The 13557-nt window shown below is 40.8% G+C and overlaps 2 protein-coding genes across 6 annotated transcripts in view; one reads left to right on the plus strand and one right to left on the minus strand.

Annotated features, from left to right (window-relative positions):
* LOC118361222 (RING finger protein 223-like) overlaps positions 1 to 6652 on the plus strand; it is a 35086-nt gene extending 28434 nt beyond the window's left edge. For both annotated transcript variants that reach the window (XM_052482904.1, XM_035740977.2), the window contains exon 2: positions 4358 to 6652. In XM_052482904.1, coding sequence (XP_052338864.1) covers positions 4440 to 5150 — 711 coding nt within the window. In that variant the 5' untranslated portion in view covers positions 4358 to 4439 and the 3' untranslated portion in view covers positions 5151 to 6652. The remainder of the gene's footprint in view (positions 1 to 4357) is intronic.
* A 2703-nt stretch (positions 6653 to 9355) lies between these two features.
* ptpn11b (protein tyrosine phosphatase non-receptor type 11b) overlaps positions 9356 to 13557 on the minus strand; it is a 58389-nt gene continuing 54187 nt past the window's right edge. For all 4 annotated transcript variants that reach the window (XM_035740979.2, XM_035740978.2, XM_035740981.2 and 1 more), the window contains exon 16: positions 9356 to 12567. The gene's annotated coding sequence lies outside the window, so the exon portion shown is untranslated. The remainder of the gene's footprint in view (positions 12568 to 13557) is intronic.

The following is a 13557-nucleotide window of genomic DNA, read 5'->3' on the forward strand; positions in this document are numbered from 1 at the left end:
TTGCCAGAGAGGAAGGAAACCTCTCAAGGATTTCACCATGAGGCCAATTTTAAAACAGTTACATCGTATAATGGCTGTGATTGGAGAAAACTCAGGATGGAACAACATTGTAGTTGCTCCACAATACTAACCTAAATGACAGAGTGAAAAGAAGGACGTCTGTACAGAATAAGAATATTCCACAAAATGCATCCTGTTTGCAGTAAGGCATTAAAGTATTACAGAAAAAAAAACTGGCTAAGAAATGTAACTTTTTGCCCTGAATACAAAGCATTATGCTTATGGAAAATCCAACACAGCCACAAAAGTGGTACTCAGTGTTATCTCATGTTATGGATATGCTCGTCACCGGCAAGGACTAGGGAGTGTTTTTTAGGATAAAAATAATTGGAATAGAGCTAAGCACAGGCATGATCCTAGAGGAAAACCTGGTTCAGTCTGCTTTCCGCCGGACACTAACAGATGAATTCACCTTTCAGCAGGACAATAACCTAAAATTCAAGAACAAATATACAATGGAGTTGCTTACCAAGACGACATTGAATGTTCCTGAGTGGCAGAGTTACAGTTTTGACTTAAATCGTCTTGAAAATCCATGGCGAGACTTGAAAATGGCTGTCTGTCAATGATCAACAACCAATTTGTGCTTAAATCATTTAGAAAATAATAAAATGGGCAGATATTGTACAATCCAGGTGTGCAAAGCTCTTAGAGACTTAACATTACCCAGAAAGACTCACAGCTAAATCGCTGCCAAAGGGGATTCTAACATGTATTGACTCAAGGGGTTGAATACTTATCTAATCAAGATACGTTTTATTTTTCATTCATCTTTAAAAAATAACATTAGAGTATTTGATGTAAAAAAAGAAAAATCCATTTGAATCCCAATTTGTAACACAACAAAATGTGTAAAAAGGTCAAGGTGTGTGAATACATTCTGATGGCACTGTATAATGGGTTATTCATGTAAGTTATTACACAATGTTCCCAAAAACTTTAAACAAGCTAAGATTCCACTCTAAAACACACTAATTTCAAATATCTCAACTCAAGCAGCATGTATAGATTTGGAGGCAGTGACATAACCAGGTCAGTCGGCTAAGCTGGCGATAGGACAAAGATGTGTAGCTGATAGCCAAAGCGGGTCATATAGATAGTGACAGGGGGAGTAGGGAGCACAAGTGCTCAAGGAAAAACAAAGGCTCTTCTGCCTCATGCTCCTATGGTAGACAATAAGGTTCCGACTTGCCTGACAGAAATTAGGTTAATGACTAACTGTCATTTGTCCCGCACACTAAAATGTGCCCCTAAGCACCTGATCTATAATCAGTGTTGTGGTTTGTTGACTGTGAAATAAACCTGATTGTTCCAGTTAAGTGTTAGGGAGGGTAAGCTGATCCTAGCTCTGTGCTTCGTTGGTAACTTATACCTGAATTGCAAACAGTGGATTGGGGATCGTGGTAGGACTCAGTTAAAAGTGGTTTAAACAAGTTTAATTGACAAGAAATACATTTTTATCAGCTCCATTGAAGTGAAGGTTGGAATGAAATCCATAGGCCACAAACAAGCTGGAGATATTCTCACTAGGTCCACTTAGTGATTGTTGTCCATATTTCCCAATGTCAGAGCAGTTGCTACATTGTAGTTTGCGGAGGAGGTTGGGGTGGTCCACCGAGGCCTCTATTTGAGGGCCTTAAATTGTTACGGTCTGTGACATGGTGGTGAGAGAGAGAGCGAGAGAGAGAGGAGGCCTGGGCAGAGGCTGGTCCTGCAGGAATGCCAAGGGTAGATGGAGCGATGAGAGGACAAGGAGAACAAGCAGGCACATTGTGTCAGCCGGCTGGCAGAGCTGGGGCCAGACAGAGAGAGACAGGGGTAGGGCTGCCCCCGCAGGGCACGGCGAGGGGAACACCTGCAACTCAACCACCCCCCACGTCCCACGCCGCCCCCTCATCACAGCTCTCACCTGTCCTGTACCTACTAGCTTCCTACCTATCCTAAAGGAACACAAGTGTCAATCACACTCAAACCAATACCAGACATGCCATTTGTCAGGCATACATAGTTACAGCTATTCTGACTGCTTCTATACAACAGTAATCCAATCATGTTTTTTTAACACTTATCCCATACCCATGTATCTATGATAACAACCCCCCGAGACTGACAGCTGGCTGGGTGACTTAGAGGTTCTGGCCAGAGGGAGGTCTCTGTCATGGGTGCTCATGCTGACGTCTGTGAGAACAGGGAGTAACAAAGCACTCTGTGTCTGTCCCTAGTACTGCCTGATGAGAGTCCCACATAACCATTCCCCCGTCACTAGAAAGATGCTTTCAACAGCTGGGGCCTCGTTCAGCCGGCGCACAATGTTTGTGGAATGCTCAGATGCGCTTGTTTTAGATGTGTTAAACTGTTTGGATCATAAAAATCATTGTGCCGCCTTATTTATAGACCTTCCCAAGGCCTTCGACACCGTTGACCATCACATTCTCATTTAAAGGCGGACTGAAATAGGCCTGGATCAGGCGTCTTGTGAGTGGTTTGAAAATGATCTGTCAGACAGGACTCAATGTGTGATCTCTGATGGTTTTAACTCTAGTTTCCTGGATATTACAAAAACTGTACCGCAGGGGTCAGTCGTGGGGCCTGTTCTCTTTACTATTAATGAAAATAATATTTGGTCTATCTGTTAAAATTTGTAATATGAATCTGTATGCAGATGACAAGGTCATTGGCCATTGCTCCAAGTGTTGATCAGGCTGTTAGAGCTGCAATCTGACTATTTTACCTTACAGAGAGCCCTGGTTGGTTTAAAACTTGTACTTAATGTGGGCAAGACTAAATGCATGTTGTTCTCTAGTTCTCGCAAGAATGTTTCAGATGAACTACATATTTATTCATTGGATGGTTCTCCCATTGATAGGTTCCCACCTACAAGTATCTGGGAATTTGGATTGACAAAGACAATGTTTTTTTTTTAAACATATGTGTGAGCTAGTTAAAAAGCTATGATTTAAAGTGGCCTTTTTTGGAAATAGACCTTACCTCTCCCTAAATAATAGGAAGCAGATTGTACAGTCAACTTTCCTGCCAGTTCTTGATTATGGTGACACCATTTACCAGATTGCAGCAGCCACTAGTCTTAAACCTTTGGATGCAGTCTACCACAGCGCCGTTCGTTTTATCCCTGGGGACAGGTTTAATACTCACCACTGCATCCTGTATCAAAAGTTTGGCTGGTCTTCATTAAAGTCACGTAGATCAATTGATTACTCCATTTTTCCTTTACAAAGCCCTAATACACGAGTTTCAACTTACCTAAATTTGCTGCCAACGTATTAAAGAATGAGCGACCCAACCCACTCGCAGGATTGGTTAACTCTTGAGGTCCCTCTGGTCTCAAGCAATTTAAAATCCTCCTTTAGTTTTAGTGCCCCCCATTGTTGGAATAACCTACAAAATGGATTCCCTGGTGCCGCTAGGGCAGTTTAAGACTCTGGTATTGAATTAATTCATTGAGGATTGCAGTTGTTTCGATAGATTGTAGGGCTTTAATTGTTGAAATTGTGGTGTTGAGGTTGTGGTTATTTTTTTTATTCTTCTTGTTTTAATTATAATGTAAATTGTTCTTCCTGTTGTGAGAAAAAAACTTGTACTCAGGGCACCGTTGGGAATCAGACCCTGGTCTCCATTGGGCTACCCTGAAGAAAGAAATTCTGATATAGGTTTCCAGGTCACCCCTTGTAAAAGAGGTATCTTAATTCAATGGTCGTTCCTGGTTAAACAAAAGTGATAGAAAATATAGAAATATATTATGTGGAACAAAGAAGCCTCTGACATGTAGAATGAGGAATTGTGTCAGTTCTATTAATGCCATTAATGACAACGTTTCCCTGATGAACGTGGCCCAGGGAATGCAAGAGGTTGCCCAGGGACTTTAGTGGGTTTAGTGAATGGATGTCAATCAGCCCCATACTGGATAAAGTAGAGAGTAAGCAAGAAATTAATTGTAGATGGCATAGTCTGATATTAAAAGCAAAAAAATACATTTAAATTATAGACATATCTATATTCTACCAAATGCCGAATTATTTGAGACTACTGTGTAACCTCTAAAATAGTTCAGAATGTAATCGTATTCTGAAGAGAATAACATAATGGTATTGCAACTCCGCCTGCATGGGGTCATAAACCTTAAACCTACTGTATTTTATAATATGCACTTGACACAAAAATCACAAAAATCCTGTGAACAGTTTGGGATTATGTCCACACTGCATGATTTTAAAAATAGATTTTACTCACCATCTGAGCACGTTATTAAGAGATAATCTGCATTTCCATTCATTCTCAGATAATCCACACCAAGTACAAAGAAGAGAAAGGGGGACAACGACTAAAGGAAGCGGGAAAAGGATACAGAACATCCCTTCAAAATGGCGCAGATCCCTCAGGTGTGGCACACCCAGGAAGAGAAAGTGGACCTGGATATAATGGGGGCTGTTGGCAGCCAACCCGAGTGCTCCATCTGCTTCAACACCTACGACAACGTCTTCAAGACGCCCAAGCTGCTGGACTGTGCCCACACCTTCTGCCTCGAGTGTCTGTCACGCCTCATGGCCATTTCACTGGGAGAGCAGGAAGGAGGAGGCAGCAGCAAGATCCTGTGTCCCTTCTGCCGCCATCCCACCCTCCTGACCAAGGAGGGTCCCCCGGCCCTGGCCACCAGCAGCGAGGTACTGTGTAAGCTGCCCAGCAACCAGCAGCACGAGGAGCCTGTGTGGCTAGACGGAGAGAAGCTGTGCTACAAACGGGCCTTGGAGGCCAGCCCCGAGACCTCTAGCTCCACCTCGACCTTCTGCATCTGCATCAACATAGGGGCCAGCAAAGCAGCCGAGGTCCCGGCTCAGACACGCCCCCACAACACGGCCTTTATGAGGCGTCTGACCAGCTGTAGGCGGCTGCTGCTCTTCATGATGCTGATGGTGCTACTAGTGGTCATCGTGCTGTGGCCCCTGCAGTGCATCGTCACCACAGGCAACATGTACTGCATGCCTCGCCCTGTGGGCTCAATACAAGGCTCCATCACCACCACAGCTACCCCATTCACCAGCATAAACCATTCCACAAAGGGAGCCTTTCATTAAAATACATGTATGTAGTATGCCAGATTCCACCGCTGCCACATTCTCCTTCAGCTCCACTAAAGGGTATCCAGCCACAGCCCCCCCCCCGGATAAAGACTGGATAGAGAACACAACTGTGAGGAACTCTGCACACTCTATCCAGTTGTTTTAGCAATTGATATTGGCATCCTCAGCATCATTATTCTGACAAGGAAGTTTGAAATTCATACATGAATTCCAATTCTTGCACTTTGATTAACTGATTTTCCTTCTTTTTTCTTCTTTATAACGTTATTTTGCTGTAGAAATATAATATGTGGATGAAATGTGTTGTAATATTCAGACACAGACCGTCTGGGTGAAATTCATATCTACATTATCAGATCTGATGGCCACAGTGCAATCCCAACTCAAAATGTTCTGTTTTTAAGAAAAATGTGTAAGTTTAGCTGTCTTATTACTGTTTTGAAAAAATGGTATGCCAAAACATGAAATTGTAAGTGTATATACATGTATAGTTGATTGTACTATTTTGATATATATTTTGTTTACAAAATGACAATAAATGAAAAACAAAACAGAAGGATCGGAGGACCAATATGCGGCGTGGTAAGTGTCCATGGTTTTAATAGGAAAACTCAAACATGAACACAACTGCAAAACAATGAACGTGAATCAGTCTAACTGGTGCATAAAACACAAAGACAGGAAACAATAACCCACAAAATACCCAAAGAATATGGCTGCCTAAATATGGTTCCCAATCAGAGACAACGATAAACACCTGCCTCTGATTGAGAACCACTCTAGGCAACCATAGACTTACCTAGACAACTAAACTGAACACAACCCCATTAATCGAATAATCCCCAAGACAAGACGAACACAATAAATCACCCATGTCACACCCTGGCCTAAACCAAAAATAATAAAGAAAACAAAGATAACTAAGGCCAGGGCGTGACACTGTAGCTTTGTTTATGATAGTCTTTGAACAAAATGAAGTACAGTAGACATGGGTTGTTGGCCGTGGTAGGAACTAATGATTACTGGACTACCATTCCCCACTTGCTGTTAGGATCTTATCTGGGCACACACCAGTAACCTGTAAGGATTTTCCAAATACACAACGATTATTACTAACAACAAGGTGTTGTAAACGGCTTCAATGAAATTGTGAACCCTTCCTCGTAGATTAAGGAGTGGTCATAACAGTAAGGAGTGGTATTTCCTGTATTGGTGTGAAATTACTGGATAGGTGTGTACAGGAGACCAAAGGTGAGGTCTGGGGGAGAATCTCAAATGCATTTCCTTGATTCCTTGCGTCCTCTTTGTTTCCTTCTCAAAATCCATTGGTTGAAATAGTGATTGTATAGACTCTATTTTGTAGAGTCTTTGTGATGCAAGGTCACAAGTGTTGGGTCGTTCCACGAAACGAGTGCCTTTGATATTTTAAGTAGAAACTGTGCACCAGTATGGATTATTTTACTATTAATAAAGACTTGCTAAATTGTCAAAATTCAGCATTTTGTCATGCCCCTTTGTGCACCTTCTGACTTCTAGGAAGATTTTAATCCACTTAACCCACAAATTCCTCAAAGTTTCCTGCATCATTGTAAATCCTTAGTTATTTTGTTGCTTTGACAAAGTCATTTCTGGAGAATATTATTGACAGTATTTCGTGCGACCAGTGAAACATTTGAAGGTTAAACAAGACCTGTCCGTAAGGTCGACCCTGATAGGTGAACTGAACTCTCGTTTTAATATGGTGAAACGATTCCTTATAAAATATTTTTTCAAAAGAAGCATTGAACATCTAGTCAAATCCTAGTGTAAAAGCAGGTGAGTTGGTTCTACTTTTTGGGGCCATTTTCTGGTGTTTTGTGGTGGAAAACTGAGCATCACGCACCAACCATGTTACCCGTAGATAGACAGGTTCGAAATGTTTTAACAATAAAATTCAATTGTTAAAGTTGGGGAATTATGGCTGATTTAAGATGAAATCGTCAACTGTGTTATGGTCAACACTGTTACATTATTCGGCACTTACTATCCTCATTTTACATTTTATTTAACCTTGCGATGGTAACGTGTTATTTATTAAGTTGAACTAGTGCTCTTTTGATCAAAGTATATTGGTCACATACACAGTTTAGTTCATGTCATAGTGGGTGCAACGAAATGCTTATTTTACTAGCTCCTAACAATGCAGTAAAATGCCAAACAAGTACAAAATATATATATATATATATATTCCAGAAATGTCAGAATCCAGTTGACATCCCAAATGGCCCTGTAACAGTAGTTCAAATGCAATCTATACGTACATTATATACACTGGATGAACATACAACAGATACACTAAGAACGATATGTACAGCAGTAGATATATTAGAGTGACCTATATCAATAATCCAGTATATACATAAATATGTAGTGTGTACAGTATAAACAGCGTAACTAAAACACAGTAGTAGAAATATGTTGAGAATATAATATTTAAATACACAGTGTAAAACAGGAAGTGTCTGGTGGTTTAATGTCTCTGTAACATGGGACAGCAGCGTTGGCTGTGTATGTGTTTGAGTGTGTGTGTGTGTGTGTGTGTGTATATAGACGGCAAGTGATGGCTGTTCAACAGTCTGATGGTATTAGAAGCTGTTCAACAGTCTGATGGTATTAGAAGCTGTTCAACAGTCTGATGGTATTAGAAGCTGTTCAACAGTCTGATGGTATTAGAAGCTGTTCAACAGTCTGATGGTATTAGAAGCTGTTCAATAGTCTGATGGTATTAGAAGCTGTTCAACAGTCTGATGGTATTAGAAGCTGTTCAACAGTCTGATGGTATTAGAAGCTGTTCAACAGTCTGATGGTATTAGAAGCTGTTCAACAGTCTGATGGTATTAGAAGCTGTTCAACAGTCTGATGGTATTAGAAGCTGTTCAACAGTCTGATGGTATTAGAAGCTGTTCAACAGTCTGATGGTATTAGAAGCTGTTCAACAGTCTGATGGTATTAGAAGCTGTTCAACAGTCTGATGGTATTAGAAGCTGTTCAACAGTCTGATGGTATTAGAAGCTGTTCAACAGTCTGATGGTAATATAAGCTGTTCAACAGTCTGATGGTAATATAAGCTGTTCAACAGTCTGATGGTAATATAAGCTGTTCAACAGTCTGATGGTAATATAAGCTGTTCAACAGTCTGATGGTAATATAAGCTGTTCAACAGTCTGATGGTAATATAAGCTGTTCAACAGTCTGATGGTAATATAAGCTGTTCAACAGTCTGATGGTAATATAAGCTGTTCAACAGTCTGATGGTAATATGAGCTGTTCAACAGTCTGATGGTAATATAAGCTGTTCAACAGTCTGATGGTAATATAAGCTGTTCAACAGTCTGATGGTAATATAAGCTGTTCAACAGTCTGATGGTAATATAAGCTGTTCAACAGTCTGATGGTAATATAAGCTGTTCAACAGTCTGATGGTAATATAAGCTGTTCAACAGTCTGATGGTATTAGAAGCTGTTCAACAGTCTGATGGTAATATAAGCTATTCAACAGTCTGGTGGTCTGGTAATAGAAGCTGTGCAAAAGTTGGGTCCCTGGTAATAGAAGCTATTCAACAGTCTGATGGTCTGGTAATAGAAGCTGTTTTTCACTCTCTGGGTCCCGGCTCTGATGTACCTGTTCTGACTCCTTTTTTAAAGAATTTTATGTTATCACAGATGACTTGACATGGACCAACAACACCACCACTCTTGTCAAGAGGGCACAACAGCGCCTATAATTCATAAGGCGGCTGAAGAAATTTGACATGCCACCCTGGGTCCTCTCCAAATACTACCGCTGCGCCATCAAGAGTGTCCTGACCAGTTGTTCACAGCCTGGTACGGGAATTGTTCCATCCACGACCGCAAGGCTCTCCAGTGGTTGGTATTATTTCTTATTGTATTTGCATTGTCGAGAAGGAACCTTCAAGTAAGCAATTCATTGGACTGTGTACACCATGTGTATCCTGTACTTACGACTAATAAAACTTGGAAAATGATGTAAAATTGAACGTTTTTTTGCATTTAGCTTTTACCTAATAAATAACTAATGTCTTGCAGAACTAAATCAGTCCACATCTCCCTGCATATAAAGGGAAGGTTGTGCCATCTGTCGACGGACATCAGCGACAGGAAGTCCCATTATATCAGCATACAAGAAGGCACTTGACATATTTCATTCATAGATTTTTATTAAACTATTACATTTTGAATCATCTTGTTGTCATTTCAGACATTCTCATTGCATCAGCGCTATAAGCCTGGACAGAAGGCGTTAAGGCTGAGCCAGTGCAAGAGGGAAAAACAGTCTTAACCTGAATACAGGAACAGTCAGTATACCACTACTCAAAATCAGGCATATCGCAACCAACATCATATTCAAGTAAATTAAGGAGCAGAAATAAAACAACTCATATAATTTCTGTATACTTTCAAGAACACCTGCTTAACTGACAATTCATTATCATTATGTTATCATTAACGGTGTCATAACACCAAATAGAAACTAAAATAATAACAATAATCAAACAAATAATCTTACACAATATAAAATGCACCAACTGGAAATGTAAAATTCGAAACACCTCAGTAAATGAAAATTAAATTTACAACACCGATGTCATACTTCTAGCAGACTGTCAACATACTGTACTCTTTTAAAACAGCCAATGGGCATCCTGACAGTCACAGATCACAAGTCTGCAGCTACAGGATTTAGCCATTTTGAATAGAATTTCAAGTATTGAAGTGTTAAGAGCGAACACTAATTTCCACATAGTCTCCCACTGACATCAATGCATAACTCAATGAAAATTCATCTTTAAGCTAAGTAGGATGCACCCCTCAATGTTTCACCACATCATACAACGTTTTGACCCTTAGAGGCAAAGTGAAATACAATAAAAAAATCATCATCAACAACAGTGCAACATAATTAAAAGGACTCTAATCAATCACATCCGATTTAGCCGACATCCACACAGTAGTAATTTTGGCAGTGCTGTAGGTGGAACAGCGTTAGAGCTGTCAAATGCATAAGTGTTCTCCTATCATTATACACAAAGCGGACATTGCCATTGGCTGCACGGAGTCACATTAAGAGTTTGAAGACTGGAATGTGAGATCTAATCTACACCTCGATTAGGCTGATAGAAATCCTCATGATTTTGTTTACTGATTTTCAATTTGAGCGTCATTATTTCTATGTAGGCTAAACTTCCTCCTTCTGAACTAACGAGAGTGGGACAGGTGTGGCTTTGTGACAATGATCACAAGAGCAGCTGTTCACCGATTTGACAGCTCCAATGCAGTTCCACTTGCTGACACTGCCAAAACATCAGCTATGCGAGTGTCGGCTATCACCGGTTAACGCTTGATCTGATCGAATCTAGGCCTAAGAAAAGAGAAACTAAACATTTCCATTTCCAGGATAGCATACCATTTATAGCATACCACTTATAGCATGAGTATTATATCAACAACTAAACTGTAGCGAGATATGTGTCCTATAACACTTAGAATGGACTTACTGAAACATAATTTGAAGGGAAATACTGAAACATCAGACTTTCAGTATTGCGGAAAGTTACTGCACTGGTGTTAGGATGAGCAAGGGATGACGTAGTCAAGCCCTAGTTGAAAGGCCTGAACACTATGTACAAGAACAGCTCTGCACAACCAGCAGACGACACTGCACAGCCTCTATGTAGCCAACCAGCAGGGTCGCTCAAAGGATGACATCATTGAGCCACTGGCTAAATCCATTAGATTTTTATGCAAAATGCTAAGAATAGTTCAGAAAGAAGCCACTGCTTATATATATATATATATATATATATATATAACTGTAGGCTCTTTGCTGTGTGGTGTCACCCTTCCTATGACATCATCACTGATGTTACTCTCCCAAACAAAGTCAAGCCTGGATTATAACCATCTTGTAAATTACTTTTTGGAGACAAATCTACTCTTTAATCTTGGGCTGTAGGCCATCTGGCCCAGTAATATTCATAAAGACTTCAGTGATGGCAGCCTGGCTGGCATCCTGACATTTCTTCTCCCCTATCCCATTTTCTGCTACCCTTGTCTATCTCTCACTTGGCAAAGGTTTAACCCAGTTTATTATGCCATTCGATTAGGAGGAAAACCATCGCTGAAACCAACGGGAGTTACAACCTACACAGAGAGAGAAAGACTGCAGATCCGACCGATTTTATCAATTGACAATTTCTCACATATAAAACAGGATCTGCAAAGCAACTGCAAATTCAGAGAATTGTGCTTCTTGTCGCCTGATAATAATGGAATTGGATCATTAAAAACCATGTCCTGTACATTATAAAATCACACCAATGATAACAATAAAAGAAACAAGAATGAATTGAAAGGACACAGATTAAAACTAAATAAATAGAAAAATTGCACAAGTAAATTGGTGCTTCAAGCTCCCCCTCCTTGAGCTTCAAGCTCCCCCCTTCCAGCAACCACAGGACAAGAAACAAAATGGAGTCCGGAGAGGAGCTCATTATCCTTGATTGAATAGGCTCTCAGTAGCTGTGATGGTGGAAGCACTACAGTAGATGAGCATGGCACAAAAGACCATCGGTGGAACCAATAAGATAAACAAATCAGCTCCCCACTGACAAAGGCCCATTAAGAATATCCTGACTTTCCTCTTGCCTTTCATGGGAAAGGGACGTGTAAGGACTTTGCTTGTCCGTGCCAATGCCTCAGTGGTAGCAGATCACTTCACTGTTTCCCTGCCATTACTCAACGCTGCAGTAATGACTGCTGCTAGCAAAAACAGAACATCGCTAGAGTCTTTGGTTCAAGTAGATGATAGCCAGCAGAGAGTGAGCACTTTGAATTGAAGCGAGAGCGAGAGAGAATAGATTGGGATTCCAACAGCGCAAAGAGAAACGGCTTAGCTTTAACCCTTTGTCTCGTCCACCCCATTCATGGTTGAACACGATGGAGCAAAACATCACTTGAACATTGAGTACACCATTGTTTGTTTCTCGTGTCGATTTAGTTCGAGAGTCAACAGAAATAAGCAAAGGACATTTGTTGGGTTGGTGGGTTAGGGGATGAGATGGAACAACTGTGGGACCAAATACAGGAGTTACAGACATGTCTGTAGACGAGGCACTTTGGCCGTAGACAGGAGAGGTTGTAGAGACTTGAAGTCATTCAGAGAGAGAGAGAGAGACAGATGGGGGGGTGGAGATAGAAGGACAAGAGAACTGTGCTGTACCCCTCTATCCTTGGAGAGAGAGTCTCCAGACAGCCAGCAGGGCAGCGGGAGGGGTTCCACTGCCAGGGGGTCAGGGGCCAGAGCTCCACAGGTCCCCCATGGTGCTCTGGCGAAGCGGCACCTCTGTTGAAACTGAAGCACACACACAAACAGCACACCGCTTTAGACATACACAGAACCACTCTGCATAGAAACGCACACAACAAACACAGTTGTCCGCATGACATCCTAATAAATACTAGAATCACTATGATGGTCAACAGCAAAATGTGTTTTTGTGACGTCTTCCCTCATCTGGAATATGTCTGACGTCTTCCCTCATCTGGAATATGTCTGGAACCAATTCATTGGAAAACACTGACATTTCTCTCCTGTGTTGCTGGAACAAACAATAACAACTGCTTGTCTGTAGACACTGAGTTCTGTATTTTCAAAGGTTTACTGGGTCGAATTCTGTTGAGATTTGATTTATTCCCCCCCAGAGTACCCAAGGGGCCTGTATTTACACAATGACAGTTGTGCGGGATCTTTAGAAACTCTTGAAAGGAACCCAACAGTATGCAGAAGTGCATCTCAAATATGATGGTTTATTAACACTTGACAGATGAGCAGACATAACTGCTTGCTAAACATCTCACCATCTCTGCCCGCTTACAGGGTAGCAGAGGATATATCCCAGGCCCACAGCTAATGAGGACCTAATTATTAAGACAGTTATAACCAAATCACACACATGCATTCTTTGATAATGCACTGAACAAGTTCATGCACATTTAGCCAATGCACCATGTGCATAACACTGCTGTATATTCTCGTACACAACATTTCCCTCACCCCACCTGCATTGTTTTTTCAGATATCGACTCTACTGTAATCATTGTACTCAGTTGAAGAGTGCTAAATCTGATTGAAATGTTAAGTTTAACCACCCTGTTAAACTTTTATATCCTCCTGACCTCCACATCTTCTGTACATTGTTGTAGTTTGTTATGCAAAACCGTTTTTATGACGCAAAGAACATCTGTCAAAACAGACAATAAAGCGCCTTCTTAAATCTTCTTTGCCAGTAATGATTATTTTTCCTATTACTAATTAAACTTTTTAATGTTGGTTACTTTCTAA

Source organism: Oncorhynchus keta, chromosome 28 (genome assembly GCF_023373465.1).
Source record: "Oncorhynchus keta strain PuntledgeMale-10-30-2019 chromosome 28, Oket_V2, whole genome shotgun sequence".
Classification (NCBI taxonomy): domain Eukaryota; kingdom Metazoa; phylum Chordata; class Actinopteri; order Salmoniformes; family Salmonidae; genus Oncorhynchus; species Oncorhynchus keta.